The sequence below is a fragment of the Brienomyrus brachyistius genome, unplaced genomic scaffold, assembly GCF_023856365.1.
Source record: "Brienomyrus brachyistius isolate T26 unplaced genomic scaffold, BBRACH_0.4 scaffold63, whole genome shotgun sequence".
NCBI lineage: Eukaryota > Metazoa > Chordata > Actinopteri > Osteoglossiformes > Mormyridae > Brienomyrus > Brienomyrus brachyistius.
In genome coordinates this window covers 880,944-906,279 of record NW_026042338.1, presented here as the reverse complement: position 1 = coordinate 906,279, position 25,336 = coordinate 880,944, and the positions used below count along the sequence as shown (strand labels likewise).

The following is a 25,336-nucleotide window of genomic DNA, read 5'->3' as shown; positions in this document are numbered from 1 at the left end:
TGACTACAACATTTTCTAATATTGTGACACCTGTTTATGATAATTAAATAATTGAATAGGTAGTCTAATAAGCTGAAAATCACAAATTAAAGAAACTGAGATCACACTTTGCTTGAGGGGACACAGATACTTAGTAGTAACACCGTTACCACTGAAGTACAAATCATTAACAAATATAGTTGCTACTTGCGGTGAAAGTCATGTTTGTTGACATCAGTATTTCACTTGTGTTATTTGTTACATGTTCCTTCAGTAACTTTCATAGTAGATATAGTTCAATGATATGTTATGTCTTAGGTCTTAAGCAAGAAGAGATTATTTTAAATACTAAGTGTCTTTGCCTCATGAGAGCTGCCTGCGTTTGGTTCCACAGACCCTGAAGAGAGATCAGACTTTGGAGAGACGAACAGCAGAGTAAGGAGGGGGATGAAGGGATTCGAAGCTGCCCCAACTGGTGCACAAAGGCCTGTAGTTATGAAGCAGTCACAGTAGGCCGTCCGCAATATGTTATGCGGTAGTACAAATGTATGAGTAGTTCTTACGTTAATCATATTAATCATATGTTAACCATGTACAGTATTTACAGTGATTCAATGACAATATGTCATTGTGTCAATCATTAGTCAAAGAACAACCAAATATTTACAGTAATTCAATGTCAATATAATCAATTTCTACAGTCAGACGGCAAACTGTAAGGTGCACACATGATGGGAGAGTTCTACAAGCTAGGAACATGTGAGGACTGGACAGGGCACACACAACACATGTTTGTTATGGGTTAACATACACGCCACGATCAGGAAAACAACTGACCATAACCACAACAATACAAGGGCTATTTACAATTACACAGACACAGGGCTACATACACGAGTGCTCGCAAGGCATGCTGGGATGCGCGGATCTCCCTGGTGCTACACTACACTGAATCCTGCCCATATCCCCCACCACGCGATCACAAATATTTTCAGCGGCAAAAAGTACCCATCGGCCATTCCCCCCTGTTTGAGCACCCGTCTGAAAAGCCTGTTAATGATGAAGCCTGCAAACTCATAATAAATGCCACATTTGAAGTGTCACTATTGAATAAATTACCTGTCATTTTGTGGACCATGGTAAAAGAGCACTTCATGCAGTCATAAAAGTGACCCTATCACAACCCTGTCCATCCGACAACCCACCGAAACTCAATCTACTGCAGACTCCTCACAAATGGTAACACAAATAAACAGTTAACGCTAGAAGCGCCGTGTTGGTTTTACCTACTTATAGTGCGACTAGGCGGTCATAAGAACACTAAGTCTTTCGATAAGGACACTGTCACTGACACATAATGACCGCTAGATGGCGCTTTTTGCACAAAAGAAATAGTTTGGTTATAAGATCAGGGTGCGTTTGGCCAATGAGTCATTCATTTCCGTGTTGATAGTTTCTGACTGACTCGACTGAGAAAATCATCTGAAACAGACTAGTTTCATTTTTATTTGATTTGTTTTTAATCTTTACCTTATGTCTTGGATAATGTGAAGGTTTGTTACCATTTGACTTTCCCATTTGACTTTCTTTTGTATTCAGATTCACCCACTTCAGAGAACTTGGATTTGGAAAAATTATGGTCTATAATATACGAAGACTTTGCATTCTATTTAACAGTATGAGAAAATTACATAGCACAATAAATCACAACGCTAACCATTTTATGTGACGCCCGCTCCGTCCGCTCCTCGTGTGTGCCACGCCCCCTGATTACCCACGTGTGCTTCCCTGATCGTCTCCAGCTTTGTCCATTTACTTTGCTTGGTCCTGTCTTATTTAAGTCCTGGTCTTACCTGTTTGCCTTGTCTGTCATTGATGTTACCTGATGTTAGTCTGCGTCCAATGTTCCCGGCTCCTCGTAGTATTAAAAACCCTGTTTCCCCGTACCTTGCCGGTCTTGCCTGCTTCCTTGCCTGCCTGCCTTTCCGTGAGCCTTACCCGCGCTCGCGTCGCGTGACATTTTAAGCACCTGCAAAGGAAAGACTATATGATTATATTCCACATTGATTCGTTCGTTTGTTCGTTCATTCTGACAATATTAAAACGTTAACATTAAAGCATTAAAAGTGTGGAAAGCAAGAAAGTGGCCTGTGGCCTCTCGGTGAGAACAGGACAGAAGCTAACAGTTGGATAACAGCTTTCCCAGTGCTTGTGAAGTTGGTGCCCTTGCAGCGTAGTGTTATACTCATGGATGCAGAAGGTATAATCAAAGCTCAACACCTAGCCTGCTAAATGTGCCCTTGAGAGGTAAAGTGGGCTATCCCACAAAAACAAGGTTTTGAAAAAATGAGCTCCAATCCATCTGGACCTGGAGCTCCAAACCGAAATCCATCTGGACCTGGAGCCTTTTTATTGGGCATACCGTTCAGGGCTTCCTGGAGTTCACCTGGAGTCAGCGGAGAGTCCAGTGCCATCGCTTGATTGTCTGATAATTTCAGAAGAGTTATACTATCAAGAAACTGATCAATTTCGTCTTTAGATGGGTTTATCTGTGGTGAATATAAAGATTTGTAAAAGTCCCTGAAAATATTATTTATTCTGTCAGGATCATATACTGCATCCCCATTTGAGTCTAACAGCACATATAGTTGTTTTTTCCTTATTTATTTTTAACTGATTAGCTAAAAAATGACCTGATTTGTTACCATGTTCATAATTTTCCCAGCGAAGCCTTTGTGCTAAGAATTGAGTTTTTTTGTTAATTTCATTTAATTCTAGTTTTGCTTTATGTATTTTATTCAGCATGTCCTGTTCCTGGGATGAAACGTAGGCTTCTTCTAAGGATTTGATGGTTTCTTCTAATTCCTGAATACACTTGTTTTCTTTTTTCTTTTTATATGATGAGAATGAGATTATTTTACCTCTCATCACAGCTTTGCCTGCTTCCCAGAGAACAGATGCTGATGTTCCAGGCAGGTCATTATAGTCTAAATATAAAGCCCACTCTTTTTTAAAATAGTTAATAAAGTCTCCATCTTTAAGCAATGATGCATTAAATCTCCAGTTTCTACTTGGTGGAGTGGCCTTCCTATTTATTAGGGTTAAAGAAACAGGAGCATGATCGCTGACAGCTATAGGGTGTATCTCTGTGTCTGAAATGTCACTCAGCAGAGAGCTACTGACTAGGAAATAATCCAGATGAGAGTAAGAGTGATGGACATGTGAGAAGAAAGTATATTCCCTACGGGTGGGGTGAAGAGAACGCCATGCATCGCAAAGTCCGTAGTCGCTCATGTACTGTTTAACTATATTTATGGATTCCCAATTGCGCTGAGCAGCTGTACTGAGCCTGTCCATTTCTTTATCTAGTCCAAAGTTGAGGTCGCCCCCCAGAACAAGTGCGCAATCTAGGTGTTCAGAGAGTGCGGTAAAGAAAACGTGGAAGAATGAGGGGTTATCAACATTTGGACCATATATACTAACAATACATAACTTTTTGTTAAGTATAGATAATTTAATGATTATAAATCTACCCTCTGGATCTATAACTGTGAAACTGACATTTGCACATGCAAATGAATGAGGTATAAGCGAGCGTGTACGTGCTTGTGTGTGTGTGTGTCCTATGTGTCTGTGTGCGCTATGAGGTCAGAGTGGTTGTGCTGATGCTGAGTGCATATGTACGTGGTCGTGCCGTGCAGATGCGTAACGACTGAGGGTTTTGTGTGTGACAGAGTAGAAAAGCAGGTGATCGGTGCAGTGAAAGAAGGGGGAAGTGAGAGAGACATACAAAGGGGAAGTTGGTGAGGGTATACGTGAGGACAAGAGAGAAGCGGAAACACCGCTAGTACTATAGCGCTGTGGAGACTGACGGTAATGTATTCGATATGACATCACGTTAAATTAGCAGATTGACATGTATAAGCTAGAGAGATGTTAATGGAAGACGATTAGAGGAAATAAGAAAAATATATAACAGGTTCTTATCTGGACTGGCATTAATATAACCAGGGAGTGGTACTGGGGTCGCGGTACAGCTGCCCATCCACGTAGAGCCAGTCTACGGCGATGACAGCTCGGGAGCCCTTCTGAATGAAGTTACGTCAGATTGGGAACAGAACTCTGCGTCGCTCCAGGATCTCTTTGGGGAACTGGTCGTTTACGCCAAAGTCCGTTCCTTTCAGCTCCCTGCCGCGGCTCTTCACCTGCTCCTTCTGCTTAAAATGTCCAAATTTAGCCACAATAGGACGCGGTCTCAGTGCACCAGGCCTCTTGGCTCCCAGCCGATGGACTCTCTCAAAGCAGATGTTTTTCAGGTGGGTCTTCATAAAGGTTTTAACAGTAACTTCTGCGTCCTCTTCGGCAGATTCCGGGATGCCTGAAAACACCAGGTTATCGCTCATGTTACAAGCTTGTAGATCGTCTCGTTCGTTTTTTATTTTCTTCATTTAGATGGGTCACATTTTCAGTTAGAGACTTAACCGTTTTCAGCAGAGAGTTTCCATCTGCTGCTGGCTGAACTCCAAAGATTCCCTCAGGGATTTGAATTCCTGATGTAGAATCTCGACCAGAGCCAACCTCGCGTCGGAGCTGGACAATCGCTTGTCGATTGAATCTAGGATGTCGGCAAAGTCGGCAAAGTTCTTACCAGTCGGCGATGCTGTTCCGGGGGAGTCTGCCGGGTGACTTCTTTTGGCTGGAGAAGATGCATTTGCGTTCTTCTTCATGACTATAATGTCGAAGTACCAGTCGATGTATTCCTGAAGAGATTCCAAATTCCCCTCGCTGTCCTCGCTGTTCATTCAGATTTTCCGCCAAGTCTCCGGCGTCTGACATCACCTACAGCATTTCTTTTTGCTTTAACAAAACGATCCTTATACATATTAAGAAAAAATGTTAACTACAGTACATTGTATATATGCCTGGTGTTTTTTGATTGAGTTTGACTATCAAACTCTAAAGGTCAGTCCTTGGGGTGTGCACTTGTGTGCGTGTCTGGGGTTTTGCTGTGTGTGCGTGTGTGTCTGTGTGTGTGCGTGTGTCTGTGTGTGTTCGTGCGCTCGCATGCGTGTGAACAAACATTTACTGAAAAAGCTTGTTTATTAAAATAACTAAGGCATTATTCTACCAAAGTTTTAAAATGTTTTTATTGTATGTCACTACTGTAAATACCGGGCACTAGTTCCTATAGCTAATACATGTAATTAAATAAACCGGGGGCGACTTATTTAAAATAAACTAACGAAATACAGCTAAAATGTTTTTGATGCTGGTTGCTAAATGCCGCTCACTACACAGCAAATGTACCAGTGTTAAATTAACACTGCATGGTGTTTATATGGGTCCAGTGTTATCTTTCACACTTTACAGAGTGCCTTGAGTGTTGTTTTTACAGTGTTAAACTTTATTAACTCAAATAGTGTTCAATTTACACCATAGGGTGTTACTGTAAGTCACTGAGTCTCCACCTCCACATATCTGCCCCATTTTAATATGCGCACAAGAAGTCATGAGGATCAGAAGAGCCGTCCCACATTTACCCACCATCATGAGAAAGACTCTGACCAAGAAGGACCTTACAGCTGTTTCTTGGTTTATCTTGAGACTTTGCTGACTCAGTTCTGACTGATCCTAAAAATTAGAGAGGGGTGGTGCTTGTGGTTTTATAGCATGCTGGTATAAAGTCAGCAAAAACCTCTTGGAAACCTACAGCACACGTCTCCAGAGTGGTATATGTTTTAATGCCGTGGGGGTGTATTTGATTGCCAGTCCTGCCCTTGGATGATTAGCATATGTGGAAAGGTGTTAGGACAGTTGTGATACCCTTTTCTCTTTAGCTCTTGGTACCACCCACTCCCCTGTACACCAAAGGTGCTGGATGTATATTTGCATAGCACAGGGACGGATTATGGGTTATGTGGGCCCCTGGGCAAAACGTTCGCGAGGGCCCCCACCACCACCACCACCAATTCAAGGGCCCTTGGCAGCCAAACGCCCTCCCTATAGGGTCAGGGGCCCTTGTAGGCAGAGGATCAAAGAATGTAGGCCCTCTAAAATAGACAAATGAAAATACATTGTTGATAAGTGTTGCAAATTGTTTTGAGCTAGGGGCCCCATGGGCCCCCTGCACCTCAAGGGCCCCTGGGCAGCGGCCCCGCTGGCCCGGTCCGTAATCCATCCCTGGCATAGCATAACGCAGTACAGCCTAGACTCTCGAGGAAAAGCACACGCACCTCTACGATTGATATATTAACTTTAACATAACATACTGCAAAGCATAATAAAATATTTCTCTGGGGATTAACATACATAAGAACTACACTACTCAGACCAACTAGCATAGATCTAGCAATAGCAACTAACAAGACGTAAGGCTTGGTGGCAAAGACTAATATCAGTGCCATACCATCCTCGATGGTGGTGAGTTTATAAAAATTAATCTAAATATTAAATGAGCAAAGTGATTTGATTTGTTCTTCTATCCTAGGGTGTGGTCTAAAAGCAATACAGCCACCACCCCTTACATCTACTTTAGTGGAAATGTTCTTTCCTTACTCTGATTGAAGAAACCATCACATTCACGCTTATGAAGAATACATGTCACGATCGCCGTCGGGCGAGCAGGGAGCGGAGAATCAGGAACTCCGGCTTATTAGGTAGAACAAACAGACGAGGCGAAACACAGAGCACGACATCAATGACGGAACTGGGGATACGTACTCTGACATGGACTTAAATACACAGGACTGAATGAAACAACAAGAAACATCTGATAACGTCGGGGTTCCATGTGAGGTTAACGAGGGGGGCGTGGCACACAGGAGGAGCGGACGAGCCGGGCATGACAGAATCCTGATTTGATGCTTATTTACTTGATGTATAGACATAGTGCTAAAATGTTCTGTCAAATTTGGTATTGAGATGGTAATCTTTTACTTTGTAATAACTCTGTCTGAATATCATTTTTTGTTTTTGTTTTGTTTATTGTTCTGTCTGTAAAATATATTACCTGTACTTGTTGAGCATTGGAAATAAAAAAAGTGTGATTCAAGTGTTTAGTTTGACCTTTACTTCGCTACACCAGTTAATATATTTTGATGAAATTATAAAATTACGCGGTTTTGTCTTTGACCCCCTCAAATACCTTGGATCCCCCCATTTCTAAATTTCTCAAATCGCCACTGTTAATGATTTAAGTGTTACTGCAGTACCGCTTTTTACATGCACGATCATCCTGAATGTGTGTTATAACCGAATTACGGTTATTGTTACTAATTATTAAGTCACATAGATAATATCCCCCCAAAACCCTACGAAGTGCCGCTGAGTCCGTGTCCATTTTTTGCATGAAACGGATCTGATCATTTCCTGCCTGTAAACGAAAGTGAAATTAAGTGTCGGGATTTTAAAGGCAGAGTCGCCATTTTATCAAGAAACATTTTATCAAGATTCTGGAATAATGTAAAGATATTCTATGTTTCAAGGTAAGATTAAATTAATAATAATAAAATTGATATGTTTAACACAGCCTACATATACAGCGGAATTTCAATATAATTAAACATTAATTATACGTCCGTACAGCACAGTAGGTAACGTGTTTCAGAAGAGTTTTCGAATTAACATCAATAATATTCAATTACTTACGCGCAGCCATGAGTTCGCCTAATATACTGTGCTGCGTAATTATGGACCGGGACGTAGGCTGTAATATTTTGAAGCTATATTAAGTTTTTCTTTTATTAAGTATTGGGGATTAATGCCAGTGTGCCGAAACATCCGGGCTAAACTCAATGCTTAACATTTTATTAAATCAAAGGTTTTACCACGGATCTGTTCTGTGTTCTCCAATCTGAAATGTGCTGATCTTAATTGTAGTTGTACTTTGTAGTCGTATTTAAACTGTTTAATGCAAATAGTACGCAAGTCTGATTTTAATAATCGGTAAAGAATAAGTCAAACGCAACCCACAGCGCAGCTGAATGACAGAAGGTGTATTACACACACACACACACACACACACACACATACTGGTTTCCATGTTGTATGGGGACCAGCTTTTTGATCATCACTTGCGGGGACCACCCTTTCTACAGGTTCTAGAAATAAGAAAAAAATCAGGCATACTAACCATAGCTTTGTTAGCTTATACACGACTTCAAATATCTGAATTGATGAAGTAATATTTTGACCAAACTCTATGGGGACTTATGAAAAATCTGGTGAATATCACTAATGGGGACCTCATTTACATAGTATTTGCATTATTCACACAAATTCCAATATATTTAGTGGGGACCTGATTTGCATAATTCACACAAATTCCTCCTTGATTAGTGGGGACATTGCAACTATAATTGTTACTAATTGATGAGCACCTATATGAAGGCAATCCTCAGATAAATTATTATATTATATATGCATATGCATTCAACACACATCACAATGTTTTTCTCCTTTCACTCTACAGTCAATTGTTATATGTTTCCAGCCATGTATTTTATACATACTGAAATTAAACGCCAAATGTTTGTGGTAAGTAAACCGTGTTCCTCCAACACATCAGCATAGACAAAGTTTTCCTCAGTCTCGTGTAACCCTGAAGTTTCCTCTGAGTGATTAATCATATTAAATAACTGTCCAAAATAATAGTTAAGACATTTAGTTATGACTGAAAACCTAGGGTTGTTAAGAATATCAGTGTGATTGAAGTGAACATTAATAGGTGAAGCAGTTAAAGGCTACATTCACTTACAAAGGATCAGACCCAAAGAAGTCAAACCTTTAAACCTTTACTTGCCAGTTTTACAGCCATTCTAAATATTTTTTAACCAGTCAACCATCCAGCATCAGCTATCTACTACTCAATCACAGTACTGTGAAATATTTTAGCTACTCATAGTAAGAAATTATAAATACTTAATTGCTATGTTTCTCTAACAAATGAGGAGTTCTTTTGTGTCCTCTGTCCTATTGTTTAACTGTAGGCAATTAAAAATATTTATACTACGGGACCGTTGAATGCTTGAATCTGATTGGCTGACGAACGTTCTGAGGTGTGCAATTATTTTCAGATAAACGAACGGCGAATGTAGTTCCAGGTAGCTCTCTTGACCGCATTACAGTTCCATATCACTTCGCATAGTTAACTGTAATAACGGAAATTAGCATACAGTACCTATACAGCACACAGGACTAACAAAAACAACAACATGACAGATGCGGAAGAAATAATCCTACTCACAATAGCGATTTAAGTAGAAAAACCGGACGAATCCCTTGAAATATATCATCTGATCGATGTCTTGAGGTGTGGCAACCGTAGTATAAGCGGAATAATTGACTCCGGACCGTTGAATTATTAGAAAATAATGCACACCCAAGGTGGTAATGCGGCCACGACGCGAAGCGGAGAAATTATTTTCTAATAATTCAACGGTCAATTATTCCTTACATATTCTAAATCTAACAAGTGTAAAAGTCAATGATTTAGCAAAACTCAATGGCAGGGTAAACACATCTGCATGGTTATTAACATACATCCCCCCAACCCCCCAGGCTCAAAAAACTCTCTTTTGAAGGTCCCCATTATTGAATACAACATGTTGGTTTATTACATATTGTTGGGTGTAGAGAAGATTGGACTTCTGGTGGTAAATTCCACCACACTTCCATTATAATAAGACACAGATTGAACTCCACACAACACGACACTGAACGCGACATTAACATTGCAAAATCTGCAACTTTTAATGAGTTCACCTTCACAAACAAACTCATCAAATTAAATCAAATGAATCTAAAGCAATCAAATTCCTGTTGCCTGATTTTTCAGATAGGCTTTCCTAATATAAAACAGAAACCTGTCAAAATCATTGGCATTTTTGGCTATTATTTTATATATATATATATATATATATATATATATATATATATATATATATATATATATATATATATATATATATATATATATATAACATCAAACGGTCAAGAACTGCCATGACATTAAGCTTAAATTTAAACTACAAAATTTGCAACTTTTTAGGAATTCAACTTCACAAACTCACCAAATGAAGTCAAATGAATCTAAAAGCAAATAAATTCCTGTTGACTGAGTTTTAAAACAGGAACCTTTCCAAATCACTGGCAAACGGAAACAAAAAGCCATACCAGAGAATTCGTAACTTTAACCCTATTTACGTTGCATTTCCCTTTTGTAGGCCGTGATGCGATTATACACATAGAATTTCAAGTTCTGCCAGTTTCTTTGCTTAAGAGCTTCTGGTTCCGCTCTTAAACACCTCTCGCAATCGCTCTTTGCTGGCACAATACCAGATATGATGAACCGATTCATGTGCCTCTCCACTGCCTGCACCTCTGTCTGCTGCCAGGGTCTCTTCTTTTGGGTCACTTTACCTTAAAGTGGTCAGAAAAACTAATTAGTAATGCTGTAAATCAGATATAAATTGCTCAATTCTATATCAGCATACATGCAGCAAGTAAAATTCTTTGCATTTACCTAGGAATAGAATTATATTGTCAAATTTTAAGAAGAAACAACAGTATGTATCTTCTTATGAACATTAAAGATCCACTAGATAAATCCATCTAGTATAGTATTAGTATTGTATATAGTGTGTATAGTAATTATATAAGACATTACAACCCTGATTTAAAAAAACTGGGATGCTGTGTAAAACATAAATAAAAACAGAATGCAACCGACATTCAACTGAATACAAAAGAAAGGCTCAGTTCTTCACAAGCAAGGATAGCACAGTGGTTACCACTTGGTGTGTTAGCACTCATGGCATGTGAAAGTACCTTTAATGTTGAATGCAAAATATGCCGCCATCCATATGATGTCTTTTTCAGAGACGTTATTGCTTATTCCAGCAAGACAATGCCAAGCCATATTCTGCACGTGTTACAACAGTGTGGCTTGCTGGTAAAAGAGCGCTGGATCTAAACTGGCCTGCCTGCAGACCACACCTGTCACCCTTTGAAAATGTGTGAAAATTATGAAACCCAAAATACAACAACAGAGACCTTAGTTTGTTGAGCAACTGAAGTCATGTATCAAGTATGAATAGGAAAGAATTTCTTGTTCAAAACTTCAACAATTCCCAAAGGCTCACTCAGTGTTGGTAAAAGAAAAGGTGATGTAATACAAAGGTAAACATGCCCCTGTCCCAACTTTTTTTAAGCATTTTGCAGGTATCAAAATCAGGTTCATCAGTATAAACACTAAATATTTTGTGTTTGTATTGTATTCAATTGAACATAGGTTGAGATTTGCAAATTATTGTATTCTGTTATTTATGGTTTACACAGAATTATAATGTTTTTGGTATACTGTACAACCATCATACAAGTACTAATATGTACCGCTTTAGCTATATTAGCTTTGGTAACAAGAAAATTATATTAAAGCTACTTGAAGTTGAGTTGCTTCTACATTATGAGTAATGCTGTAAGTTATCCAGTCATTCACACTGAATTGCTCCAGCACCCTGTGAACAGCCAGGACAGGTGGTTGATATAGGGGCTAGTTATTACTAATGTTTCATTTATTAGAACAGTTACTGTTACTAGTCCCACTTCAAGCAGCTTATAGAGTCGAGCAACAACCAATTAGCCCCATCAAATGGTACAGAGGGATTTCTGAGAATTGTGATTTTCAGACAGGGCAGAATAATGTAGAGCTGCTTGGGACAACAACAGTTTGGCAGCAAAGCATTCATTTAAAGCAATTTGGCTGCTACAACATTTAGCCATTTCTAGTTTAATTCAGACACTGACAGTACCTCCGCAAATACAAACAAAAGAGTAGAGAGTTCACCTTTGGATGAAGGCCTCACAGTACTGACTACTGACGGTGATGTATCATCTAATGGTAGTGGTTTATGTCTCTTGGACGGTGGTGGCGGCATTTCATTCCTTTCGGTAGGAGGAAGTATCTCCTCTGCTGATGGTTCTGTGGAAAATAATCAACATTCAGAGCAGATGCTGGAGGTGGATGCAAATGCAGTAAACTATTATTTTATTAAATATGCAGAAAAATCCAAAATATACAGCTGAATCATAGTCAGTAAACAGGCAGAGGCAGGCAAATCTCAAGAAACCAGAACCATGATTAAAACCAGAGTGACAGGCTTGGTATCATTAGGTGCAAGATGCTAAGCATATACACCGATCAGGTATAACATTATGATCACTGACAGGTGAAGTGAACAACACTGATTATCTCTTCATCATGGCACCTGATAGTGGATGGGATTTATTAGGCAGCAAGAGAACATTTTGTCCTCAAAGTTGATGTGTCAGAAGTAGGAAAAAAATGGGCAAGTTCAATGATTAGAGTGAGTTTGACAAGGGCCAATTCGTGATGTTATGTTTGATTATTTTTTTTTTTTTTTATAATTGTAGCTTTCAAGTCCCAATTAATACGTCCATATGCCCCTGGCATTAGTTAGCTAAATAACAAATTCAATTAAAGCAATACTCTAATAAACTTATTTACTGACTTAAACTAGTGACAAAACATACCATCTATAATTGATGAATCTGCCTGACATTTCTCCTGGAAGTCTTCCTCATCACTGTCCAGAACTTTTTCTGTAGAAGTCATACGAAGTACAGCTTAACAATGTGATTAAACAAAAAGAATAGATAGCAAGCAGAAAAATAAACAAAAAAGTCAAATAACATACCATCTGGATCTATCTGAATTTCATCCAAGTTCTTGCCATGAAACTCAGCTAATCTTCCCTGCTCGAGTGCCATTAGAACTTTGCTGATCTTTGCAAGTTGCAGGGTTTTCTCAGGGAGTCGATAGAACTCACGATGGATTCTAATGTCATGTCCAAGAAAGGTGGCCAGCTGGTCCATCTCTGTGTCTGTCATGTTCAGCACAGTTGAAAGGGTTGCAGCATGCTTTCGCAGTCTGGTAGATGTCAGTGATTCAGGACATTTTGCACCACACACCTTGGCAAATCCACGGATGCAATCAGAACCTCGGAAATGTGTCATAGCTTCTGGTCTCGCAAACATATACTGATTGTCCTTTAGTACCCCACAGGCCCCTCTCTGCTTAGCAAGGAGTTCTAATGCACACAGCATTTTTGGAGTCAATAGAATTGGAACTGGGCGACCACGTTTCCCCCTGGTGACAATCCGTGTAAAGTGTCTGTAAAGTTTTCTTTCCACTTCAGACAGAGCCCAGTCCACATCCTGATGTGGATCAGAGGTGTCTCTCGATAAAAATGCAGATAAGGGCATGCTTGCCACCTCTCCTTCCCTGCGCCGGTTAAAGAGAATGATCTGGGTCATACACACCTTTGTAAGCTCAATCCGGGCTTTTACAGAGGGATTTTCATAGAGCGATTTGTACCAGTTATCCTGCATTTCATTGAGATATGCATGCATTTTTTGGACATCTTCAGTAAAGGGCATGAGAGTGGGCACATTCCACTTTGCTTCACTGATGTTCCTCAATGCAGTAGCTGAGATCATCTCATTCCACTTTTGCTGATGGACATCTAGAAACTTACTGGCATTCTCAACAAGCTCTTTGTTGTTTGAGATTAAACCCTGAGCTTTTAAAAGTTTACTTACTTTAACCAAGGCATTTCCAAGTTTGTTTGCCAGTGATGGAATTAAGAACTTGTTTGTTTCACTGTCATACCCACATGTAAACTTGACAGCTTTGACAGTGTCCATGTAGTTCTTTGGATTTATGAAATCTTCCAATTTTTTTAAGGTGGTCACTTTGCTGGCATTGTAAATCAGCCTTCCGATTTCTCTCATCTTCTCTCGAACATACTGTTGATTCTTGCGTGATGGTCCACCTTTGTTTAACAAGTGCTGTCCAAGAGCAATAATGACTTGGTCATTTTTGATTATATCTGTGACTGGGTCAGGATTCATGGCACCGATTACTCCCCACAGTTGTTTACTTACGTGTGAAGGCACAGGCCCTGTGTATGTACACATGGACTGAACACGGTTCTTTCCTGGTTTGGAGGTGACTGATCCGGGTTTAAGTTTACAATTATGCATATGCCGCCAAAGAACCTTTCTTGTAAAAAGACCTTGACAATATGCACAGTGCATGAATTCCTTTCCCTGCACTTCTTTATGAGGTCGCCTAAATGGCACTAGTTCCCCCTTTCCTGACTCCATTACAGCAGCATTGTGAGCATAATTTCCTCTGTTACGAATATAATCTAGCTGTTTTTTCCTCTCCTTGGAACCCTTTGGAAAGCTTAGAGCTTTAGCTACATCAGGTTTATTTTCATGTGCACCTTCTAGATGCCTTGCGATCTTAGAATATGGTTTAGAGCAATACAAGCAATAGTGTTTCTTGTTGTAAATTCTATTCCCTCCTCTTTTTTTTAATGCCTTAACAACCATGATGTCATTTACATTCTGACTTGAAGAGGGTTCTTCTTCTTCTGCTCCAGTGACTTCAGATGCAAGGTTGTGGTCATCATAAGTCATTTTGTCTGGGGTTGTCGAGTCACAGACTTGGGAACTCACTGAACCAGAGACATCAAGCAAATCAAAAGACTGATTCTTGGTCCTTAGGTTTTGTTTAAAGCTGTATTCACTTCCACTGTCACTTTCACAAGTGGTATCTGGAATATAATCATCATTACTCCCTGATGTGGAATCATAAAGTTCATCAGAATTGTCAGGAACAGCGTCTTTCATCTAAAAATACAACAAAGTAATAATTATTCGATCAGTAAATTGTCAGAAATGAATTCAGCTATTTTGATAATAAATTAATCATTGATTCAGTTTAATTTTTGCAGGTTTTGTAAGTGTGATAACGTTTCTTTTCACCATATTATTTTGGATTTTGGACAGCTGATTTAACAAAGACATCTGATGACATCTTAGGTTCAAAGAAAAAGTGATGCACATTTTTCACTTCTCTCTGGTATTTTATAGACCAAATAATTTATCAATTAAGAATATAATCCAATGAATAATTGATACTGAAAATAACTGTTGACTGAAACAAAGTCCCAGTTTAGTAAACATTTTTTTTTTGGAAAGAGAACTTACTTCAATACTTTTAGTCCGTCTGAGTCTTGGTACAAAAACCTCATCTTCATTGGCAATCTGTAAATACAAGCAACCATATAAACAATATTTGAAATATAATGTAATGCTGGTCGTCTGAAAACACATTTATAATGACAAATTCAGATAATGAAAACACTGAAAACAAATTGTCAATTTCAAGTAAATATTCCATAACATGCAGACAGACAGACTGCGTGTACAGACAAAATCTACAAGAAAAGATGAGATGCATGCCGACAATCATCAGAGGAAAGAAAAAATCAAATTCACTGTAAAATATCTTTTCCTGCCCAGTCCAGCTCTGTCAGTGTTCACACATCTTGAATGAAATATGCTTTGTGGGGACATTCCACACACAGTGTTACTGTTCCTTATGGGGACCAGTTCTGCCCAATTTATCACAAACATTTTGTAGTCACACACCAACTGCAGGTGTGTTGTGGGGACGTCGTGAGTGCCTAGAATACAGTACTTATTACCAAAGATAACGATCCCAGTGAAAGCTAAAAGCTAACCCCTAAAGTAGAGAAACATAAAAAGAGACACTAGAATTCAATCTGAAGCGATGGACATGAATGTACCTGTTGAGGTGTGTTGTTTGGTCCAGTAGCATCATATATCGGAGTCTTTGAGAGGAGGGAAGGTCGAGAGTCGTCCGGCCCCATGGCATTAGCTGTAATGCTGGTCGTCTGAAAACACATTTATAATGACAAATTCAGATAATGAAAACACTGAAAACAAATTGTCAATTTGAAGTAAATATTCCATAACATGCAGACAGACAGACTACGTGTACAGACAAAATCTACAAGAAAAGATGAGATGCATGCCGACAATCGTCAGAGGAAATAAAAAAATCAAATTTATTATAAAATATCTTTTCCTGCCCAGTCCAGCTCTGTCAGTGTTCACACATCTTGAATGAAATATGCTTTGTGGGGACATTCCACACACAGTGTTACTGTTCCTTATGGGGACCAGTTCTGCCCAATTTATCACAAACATTTTGTAGTCACACACCAACTGCAGGTGTGTTGTGGGGACGTCGTGAGTGCCTAGAATACAGTACTTATTACCAAAGATAACGATCCCAGTGAAAGCTAAAATCTCACCCCTAAAGTAGAGAAACATAAAAAGAGACACTAGAATTCAATCTGAAGCGATGGACATGAATGTACCTGTTGAGGTGTGTTGTTTGGTTCAGTAGCATCATATATCGGAGTCTTTGAGAGGAGGGAAGGTCGAGAGTCGTCCGGCCCCATGGCATTAGCAAAAGACAAAATCTACAAGAAAAGATGAGATGCATGCCGACAATCATCAGAGGAAAGAAAAAATCAAATTCACTGTAAAATATCTTTTCCTGCCCAGTCCAGCTCTGTCAGTGTTCACACATCTTGAATGAAATATGCTTTGTGGGGACATTCCACACACAGTGTTACTGTTCCTTATGGGGACCAGTTCTGCCCAATTTATCACAAACATTTTGTAGTCACACACCAACTGCAGGTGTGTTGTGGGGACGTCGTGAGTGCCTAGAATACAGTACTTATTACCAAAGATAACGATCCCAGTGAAAGCTAAAATCTCACCCCTAAAGTAGAGAAACATAAAAAGAGACACTAGAATTCAATCTGAAGCGATGGACATGAATGTACCTGTTGAGGTGTGTTGTTTGGTTCAGTAGCATCATATATCGGAGTCTTTGAGAGGAGGGAAGGTCGAGAGTCGTCCGGCCCCATGGCATTAGCTGTAATGCTGGTCGTCTGAAAACACATTTATAATGACAAATTCAGATAATGAAAACACTGAAAACAAATTGTCAATTTGAAGTAAATATTCCATAACATGCAGACAGACAGACTACGTGTACAGACAAAATCTACAAGAAAAGATGAGATGCATGCCGACAATCGTCAGAGGAAATAAAAAAATCAAATTTATTATAAAATATCTTTTCCTGCCCAGTCCAGCTCTGTCAGTGTTCACACATCTTGAATGAAATATGCTTTGTGGGGACATTCCACACACAGTGTTACTGTTCCTTATGGGGACCAGTTCTGCCCAATTTATCACAAACATTTTGTAGTCACACACCAACTGCAGGTGTGTTGTGGGGACGTCGTGAGTGCCTAGAATACAGTACTTATTACCAAAGATAACGATCCCAGTGAAAGCTAAAATCTCACCCCTAAAGTAGAGAAACATAAAAAGAGACACTAGAATTCAATCTGAAGCGATGGACATGAATGTACCTGTTGAGGTGTGTTGTTTGGTCCAGTAGCATCATATATCGGAGTCTTTGACAAGAGGGAAGGTTGAGAGTCGTCCGGCCCCATGGCATTAGCTGTAATGCTGGTCGCCTGAAAACACATTTATAATGACAAATAAAAAAAAATGAGATTTCACTATTCCAAATACATAATACAAAACTAAGTATTTGATACTTAACCAGGTGACTGGTTGGACACAATGGACCTGCTGGTGATTTTTTGTACTTTGCTCATTCATCTACGCCTTTAAATGGACTGAATGGACTCCTCTAAATTTATATTAGCAGCTGTTTTTTCAACCAAATGTAACATTTTTATAAAATAATTAGGACTTGCATTTACTTCATTAGCTGTAATCTAGGCTGAAAATATTTTTCATATGACTATCAACATCACTACCTTTATTCAGATTGTAGGTAAATTTTCATAAATAAAGGAACTAAACATTGACCATATTTATTACTGGGTTCTTAAACACTGATCTTATCTAACAGCTTCTGAGAACATTAGCAACTTTGATTTGATTTTCTAGTGCCTCTTCCTCTGTTAGAAGATTGTCATTTATCTTAGAGGTTGATCATGGATTGCAGCTTCAGGTGATGCTAAGATAATTCTGATACTACTTGACTGATTTTGTTTCTTTATGTATGTTCATTTTCATTCTTATTTTACCACGTCAGTTTTTTTTATTTAAATAGTGATAAATTTGATTAATATATACTCCATTCAATCATAAGCCTTTCTCAAACATTCTGCAACACTACAATATATTCTGTACACTGTGTGTACACCACAAGATCAGAGTTTCTATTAATTTAGTATAAGGAGTATTATTTGCAAATTGAAGTCTTACCAATACATTTTCCCTCTCCACTTGAACGCAAACATAAATGCAGTACATGATGGGTGGTAAAGTTTTCTTCTTCTCTGGGATTCCGCATTATTTATCATTTCTCCCCTATATTCAACAACAAAATCTCCTTTGCAAATCAAACCCTTTGCAAATATACCACGGCCTGTAATAGACAACAAAACCATTTTTAATAAAATAGGAAAACCTATGCATTCTACCATTATCCAATTAGCCCTGGTCATGTGTTCAGGTCTGGGAAACCCGTTTTTAATGTTTTGTAAAAGAATCAATTATAATTTCAACCTAACACTCGCTGGCCTTGGTGAGTGTGTAAAATGTATATAAATGGGCTCATCGGTCATATACATGAACCTATTATGTGTATAAATTACCAAATCTTGCAGATAATTCATGCCAATTACACAAAAACTGACCTTGACAGATGGTACCTCATGATACCCTAAAGTTTGCATTAGATGCTGATCAGATAATGATACAATCATTATCTGATCAGCATCTAGTGCAAAGCTTCAGTTTTGCATGCAAGTAATTATTAACTGAAAAATCATGTCAGACATCACCTTACCTTTCTCTGCATTGATGTACTTCACATCTAATTTCCATGTTTTGTCAGTCTTTGAAACAACGTAATGAATGGCATCCTTAAGTGGGCTGATTCGTGGTGGCATTTCAAACTGCTAGGAAATTATTAAAAATTAGTTTGACAGATCTCGAATCGTAACTGAAAAGTTATTAACTAAATAGTATTTTTTTATTAGTTCTTATGTTCAGATACATCAAAAGCATACTTTCAAGATTTATCACTCTCTCAGGCTACCACTTCTGAAAATCCTTTAAATAACTGACGAAACTCAACTGTAAACCAAAATGGGGAACCTGATATTGTGTGGTACTAAAAAAAATGTCACTGTAGCCTAAATGTCTTATGGGGTTGTTTACCTTGCAGAATGGTAAATATACACCTTCGCCTTGAGGAATAGATATGTTCCCCGTTTTCCTGTACTCTGTCCTTTACTGCTAGTATAACCCAGCTCCTCTCTTACCATGCGCAAAGTTAGATGAGACCCTATCTTTCCAATACCCATCCATCCATCCATTACCATAATCTGCACTGGAGTCGCAGGGGGGACACAGACGGGGACCAACCCTGGGTGGGCGCCAACACACCACACAACTACAGGGCCAATTTAGACGCACCAACCAGCCTACCCTGCACGCCTTTGGACTGTGGGAGAAAACCGGAGCCCCTAGATAACCCAAGCAAACATGGGGAGAGCGTGCGAGCTCCACACAGAACGGACCCGGAATCGAACCCAGGACCTTCTTGCTGCAAGGCAGCAGCACTAAACACTGCACCCTCTTTCCAACATCCATCCATCCATTTTCCAAACCGCTCATCCTATTGGGTCGCGGGGGGTCCGGAGCCTATCCCAGAATCAATGGGCACGAGGCAGGGAACAACCCAGGATGGGGGGCCAGCCCATCGCAGCCTCTTTCCAACATATAGAAGTGAAATAAACTATATGTTTATTTCTTAAACATATACCTTCTATATATATTCTATACCTTCTTTTTTAGATGCAACATTAATTATGAACCTGACTGGTTCATAACACAGGACAGGCAACTGCAGGATTTTTCTTTTAAAACCGCATTGCATCGATCTTCTATACCAGTACATACACTGTCCATCTTCTATTCGAGCTCGTATAGCGTCCATCATATGTCTACATTATATTATACTGAGTAACTGCGTGATGCAGACGTGCAGTAAGCAAGGGGTTGCAGAACATATCTTCTTTATTCTGCTCAATTTACATACCGGTTTAAGAACATACTATGCGTGCATGCTAATGACTGTTCTAATAAACCGTTCTACCGACTTATCACGTCTCAGCCGAAGTGTTTCGAGAATCAGATTAAAAGGAGCATCGATACATCAAACCACCGTGAAGCGCTTTAAAGATTACCAGTAGTACTACTACTACTATTACTACTACTAATAATAATAGGAACTAGGGAACTGTGCTTGGCCCAGGAAACTGTGCACCAATATCCTCCAAAGAGGCTGAACCCGTCACTCACACCGATGACAATTTTCGCTCGATTTTTTGGGAAACCGAAAATGGCTATCAGCTAACTACATTACATGAAGCTAGTTAGATATGTGGGTATTACACTAAGCATTCACACGCCAGCTACAGGACCCAATTTAATATATTAGTTTCGTCTTATTAACTTAACCAATCTAGCACACTAGTAAATCTGATAAGGTGTATGTAAACTCAGCTGGCTAGTCAGCTAGCATTGTTATATATTATAAATAAGTATTAATTATAAATAACGTATTAAAACACAAGAAATATAATCACAAACTTACCTTTCACTGTATTTGGTCGTGTAAAAGCAGTAGAATCTTCCTTTCGTCTATGTTTCTACTTCCCGTGGTGCTGAAAACTCATTAATGGTCAGATAAAACTACACTTCGCCATAACGCAGCTCTCGTTTCACCATTTTAACAATTTTTTGAAAATATTAACATAGCAGCCACTTTTTTACACACCTACATTTATTGTTTATTTAATCTTATTTATTTTACTCGAAAGATAAGTATTATAATTGCTTAATAGAACAAAACTTTACGGTGCTCTTACCTCTCAAAGCTATTGCACATGCGCAAATCACGCAAACACCTCCGTTAAGTGGGCGGTACCGTGATTTGCATAAATTAGGCTTGCAAAATGTGTGTAAGGCTCGGCCAAGCCCCACCCCGAAAAAGTTCCGGTTCCTGACTACAGGTGGCAACATAGAGAATCCGTGTGAACCGTGTGATCCGATGAGGTCGTTCGTTATGGGCCTAAGCTAAAACTTTGTAAGGCACATATATACAGTCTCCCCAATATGTTTTAATGGTTTCCCTTATGGGGACCTAGATTTTTGTCCCCATAACGTTTTTGGTCCCCATAAGGTGACTGTGTATACAGATCAATGTCCCCATAAAGATAGGAATACCAACGCACACACACACACACACACACACACACACACACACACACACACACACACAGGGTTAATTGTGTTGTGTGTATAAGTGTGAGCTCTTCATTATGAGTCCCGAAAAGGGCGCAGCAAAGCCAGCGAGCAGGAATGAATCACACATCGCGGACACCGACCGGGGTAAATACGGAGGGGGGTCACACATTTGACCGGAAAATAAACACACGGTGTGATTTTAGAGACACAAACTTCACTTTTACACAGACGGAGAGTTTGCGCTTGTGGTAACGAAGCATTTTAGGCAACGTTTCTCCTTTTCCCCTGGGAGAAGCAAGGTAAGCGTCCCTTTCCCCAGAGAAAGACAAGACAAGACAAGACAGGTGTTCTAACTCTTTCTGTGAGAAGTTATTCTTGAAAAACAAGTTATATAAGTGACCAATGAAAAACATGTTTGTGCAGTTCAACCATGGCACAATAATATTATGGGTGAATCATGGACGACGTATTTGAATCTCGGGATGATTAGTCCATATACGATCAGAATCAATCCATACCTCAATCACCTCATATTCTACTCGTATGTCTACTGGGGGCGGGGGGCACTCTGCCAAACCGTGAGTAGTGAGGCCGAACAATCACAACAAACATTAACAATAATAAGCTAGAAAGAGATCTCTCAGTGGAGGAAATTGATGATTTTATATCGTCCAAGGCGTTTAGAGATTTTTCAATACCATCGATACGAGCCAAAATCCGGTCCAGCAAAGAATCGGCACCGCCCGCCTTAGAATGGGAGTCTTCGTCTTCCTGACTATCGGCTACTTGTCGAGCCGATTTTTTTTTTCTTGTCAGTGTGAGAACGAGTTCAGGAAAAAATGGGAAAATCATTGTGACTTCGACATGGTTAAAGTGTATTCGGAACTGTCGTAATAGCGATTTGGAGGTTAAATGGTGAAGAAATTAAATAGTTGGGAGCTGAGCAAGACTCTAAGCGGTCGTCCTGTACGAGATTACGTGACTTCTTGGCTTCTGATGAGTCACACCTGTTCTCAGGTAAATAGCCAGTAGGATAGAAAAACTTACTGGACAGTAGCTCTGCAGGACCGGAGATGGAGACCCCTGCTGTACAGTGTTTGATATGGTTTTCAAATTATGATAAAATTCATTTTTTATAAAAACACTTTGTAATATTACAAACATACACAACCTACTGGAAATAAAGCATTAAATTCTATCCCCGAACTTGTCATACTTTTAGTTCCCTTGGAAATCAGCCTTTGTCAGAATCAAAATTAGAATTAGAATCACATTTATTGGCCAAGTATGTGAGCGAACACATACAAGGAATTAGATTCCGGTCGATGGTCTCAAGCACAACAGTGTAAAAACAACAACAATCTACGATATGAATATGTAATATGGATTTATATTTATAAATATAAAGGTAAATGTTAAAAAAAATGTATTAAAGTGTTATCTATCGTATTTCTTCTATTCATATTTATTTCTTACGACAAGCTTAATTCTCTTTTAGGTCACTGGCGGTCGTGTAAGCATTTCACTGCATATCGTACTGTGTATGACTGTGTATGTGACAAATAAAATTTGAATTTGATTTGATTTTATTTGTATGTATAATATGTTTATACTATTTATAAATGTAAATATATTTATGGATACACATATATATATACATATATACATACACACACATATATACACATAAAGTGTGTAAATGAACAATACAATATAGTAAGCAACGTAAATGTTATATACAGAAAATACAAAGATTACAGAAATATATCCCACAGACTGTACACACAGTGCAGTTGCAGTGCTGTAGGTGTTTAGCAGTGTGACAGATCAGCTGTTTAGGAGGGAGATGGCGAGGGGAGAGAAGCTGTTCCTGTGTCGGGTGTCCTGGTCTGCAGGCTTCTATATCGTCTGCCAGAGGGCAGCAGGTCAGAAAGTCTGTGTCCAGGGTGTCCGGGATCTGTGATGATTCTCCTGCCATTTCCCTGGATCTTGAGAGAGACAGGTCCTGGATGGAGGGCAGGGGGCACCGATGATCTTTCTGCTGTCTGTACGGTCCGCTGCAGTCTCTTCCTGTCCTGTTTGGTGGCTGCTCCATACCAGACTGTGATGGAGGGCAGGGGGCACCGATGATCTTTTCTGCTGTCCCTACGGTCCGCTGCAGTCTCTTCCTGTCCTGTTGGGTGGCTGCTCCATACCAGACTGTGATGGAGGGCAGGGGGGCACCGATGATCTTTCTGCTGTCTGTACGGTCCGCTGCAGTCTCTTCCTGTCCTGTTTGGTGGCTGCTCCATACCAGACTGTGATGGAGGGCAGGGGGCACCGATGATCTTTCTGCTGTCCCTACGGTCCGCTGCAGTCTCTTCCTGTCCTGTTTGGTGGCTGCTCCATACCAGACTGTGATGGAGGGCAGGGGGCACCGATGATCTTTTCTGCTGTCCCTACGGTCCGCTGCAGTCTCTTCCTGTCCTGTTTGGTGGCTGCTCCATACCAGACTGTGATGGAGGAGCAGAGGACAGACTCAGTGACTGCAGTGTAGAACTGGATCAGCAGCTCCTGTGGAAGACTGTACTTCCTCAGTTGTCTCAGGAAGTACATCCTCTGCTGGGCCTTTTTGAGGATGGAGGAGATGTTGGTCTCCCACTTCAGGTCCTGGAAGATGGTGGTACCCAGGAACTTGAAGAACTCCACAGTAGACAGCGGGCTGTCTGTCTGTCTTGGCTTTTGAAGAGGGATGGTATTCATCCCTTGTGGGCTGGCGCCGATCTCCTGTCAAAAAGCATAGCTCATAGTCTTAAGGCAGATCGCTGACTAACCAGAGCCAAGCCAAGGCGGCAGGCAAACCGGCATAACCGACCGCCTGCTAGTCGCTTAAAGTCGTCACCCAGGGTTCATATTATTGAGACTGTGTCTGTTCCCCGCGGTTTTAATCGTGGGGGTTCATTCCACCGTAGTGCATGTCTTAAAAACCTTAGAGAAATTAGACCTAATTCACTTCTGGATAGTAGGTGTAATGTAAACCTAAAACTTGGACTCCTGAACATTAGATCGCTGGCTCCTAAGACATTGCTCGTAAATGAAATCATTACTGATTTTAATCTTGGTGCCCTATGTCTTACTGAGACTTGGGTTAAACCAAACAAGTTCTTGGCACTAAATGAATCCACTCCAGCTGAATATAGCTATAAGCATAATCCTCGACCCAATCGCAAAGGTGGCGGGTTGCTGCAATATTTAAGACCGACCTAGGAGTGCATGAAAATAGTGGTTATAGCTTTAGCACGTTTGAAATTATTATTCTTAGTCTTGCTAGCATATCTAAGTGTAGTTCTACACCTCCAATCATCATTGCTATTGTGTATAGACCGCCTGGCCCCTATAGCAATTTTCTTAAGGAATTTGCAGATTTCCTAACAAACTTGGTGGTTACTACCGACAAGGCCGTGATTGTTGGTGATTTTAATATTCATATGGAAAACGATAGTGATCCATTTACAACCATTCTTGACTCTGCCGGTGTACATCAGAATGTAACTGGGCCGACTAATGCCTGTAACCACACCCTGGACTTGATCCTTAGTCATGGTGTCATGGTAGAACACATATCAATTATCCCTCAGAATCCTCTACTTTCGGATCATTACCTTTTAACATTTCAAATACAACATAACCCCCCTAAGGCCCCAGGTCAGAGGTACAATACTAGACGTTCTATAGCCTCATTATCCGCCGCAACTTTTCTCGATCAGCTCCCACAGTCCTTCAACCTTACCTCTGAAGCGTCAAGTGTAAATGAACTTGAACAAGTAACCGTGAACATGGTGGAATCATTTCGTACCACTCTTGATCATGTAGCGCCACTCAAGAAAATAAAACATAGAGATAAGAAACCTGCCCCCTGGTACTCTGACCGTACACGGGAACTTAAACAAGCTTCACGCAAGCTAGAACGCAAATGGCGGTCAACAAAATTAGACGTTTTTAGATCTGCCTGGAAAGAGAGCCTGTCTAAGTATAGACAAGCACTAGTGACTGCTAGGTCTGTGTATCTCTCTAAACTAATAGAAGAGAACAAAACCAATCC

General features: G+C 39.9%; 2 protein-coding genes across 7 annotated transcripts in view; one reads left to right on the top strand and one right to left on the bottom strand.

Moving 5' to 3' along the window:
• The first annotated feature begins 7,123 nt into the window (after positions 1-7,123).
• LOC125725217 (NACHT, LRR and PYD domains-containing protein 3-like) overlaps positions 7,124-25,336 on the top strand; it is a 457,448-nt gene continuing 439,235 nt past the window's right edge. For 3 of the 4 annotated variants that reach the window (XM_049001941.1, XM_049001939.1, XM_049001942.1), the window contains exon 1: positions 7,156-7,463. The gene's annotated coding sequence lies outside the window, so the exon portion shown is untranslated. Of the gene's footprint in view, positions 7,464-25,336 lie in introns of all 4 variants that reach the window. The other variant, XM_049001944.1, reaches the window with a different exon arrangement.
• Positions 10,001-17,438, bottom strand: LOC125725230 (uncharacterized). 3 transcript variants are annotated; one of them, XM_049001996.1, is made up of 8 exons: positions 17,331-17,438; positions 16,734-16,841; positions 16,257-16,361; positions 15,058-15,114; positions 12,696-14,697; positions 12,532-12,600; positions 11,825-11,959; positions 10,001-10,398 (listed from the first exon to the last, which is right to left on the bottom strand). In XM_049001996.1, exons 1-8 carry the CDS (start codon positions 17,412-17,414, stop codon positions 10,175-10,177), a joined length of 2,784 nt encoding a protein of 927 aa, XP_048857953.1. In that variant the 5' UTR covers positions 17,415-17,438; the 3' UTR covers positions 10,001-10,174. The 3 variants fall into 3 exon arrangements, with proteins under 3 accessions (XP_048857953.1, XP_048857954.1, XP_048857955.1); XM_049001997.1 differs by lacking the exon at positions 16,257-16,361; XM_049001998.1 differs by lacking the exon at positions 16,734-16,841.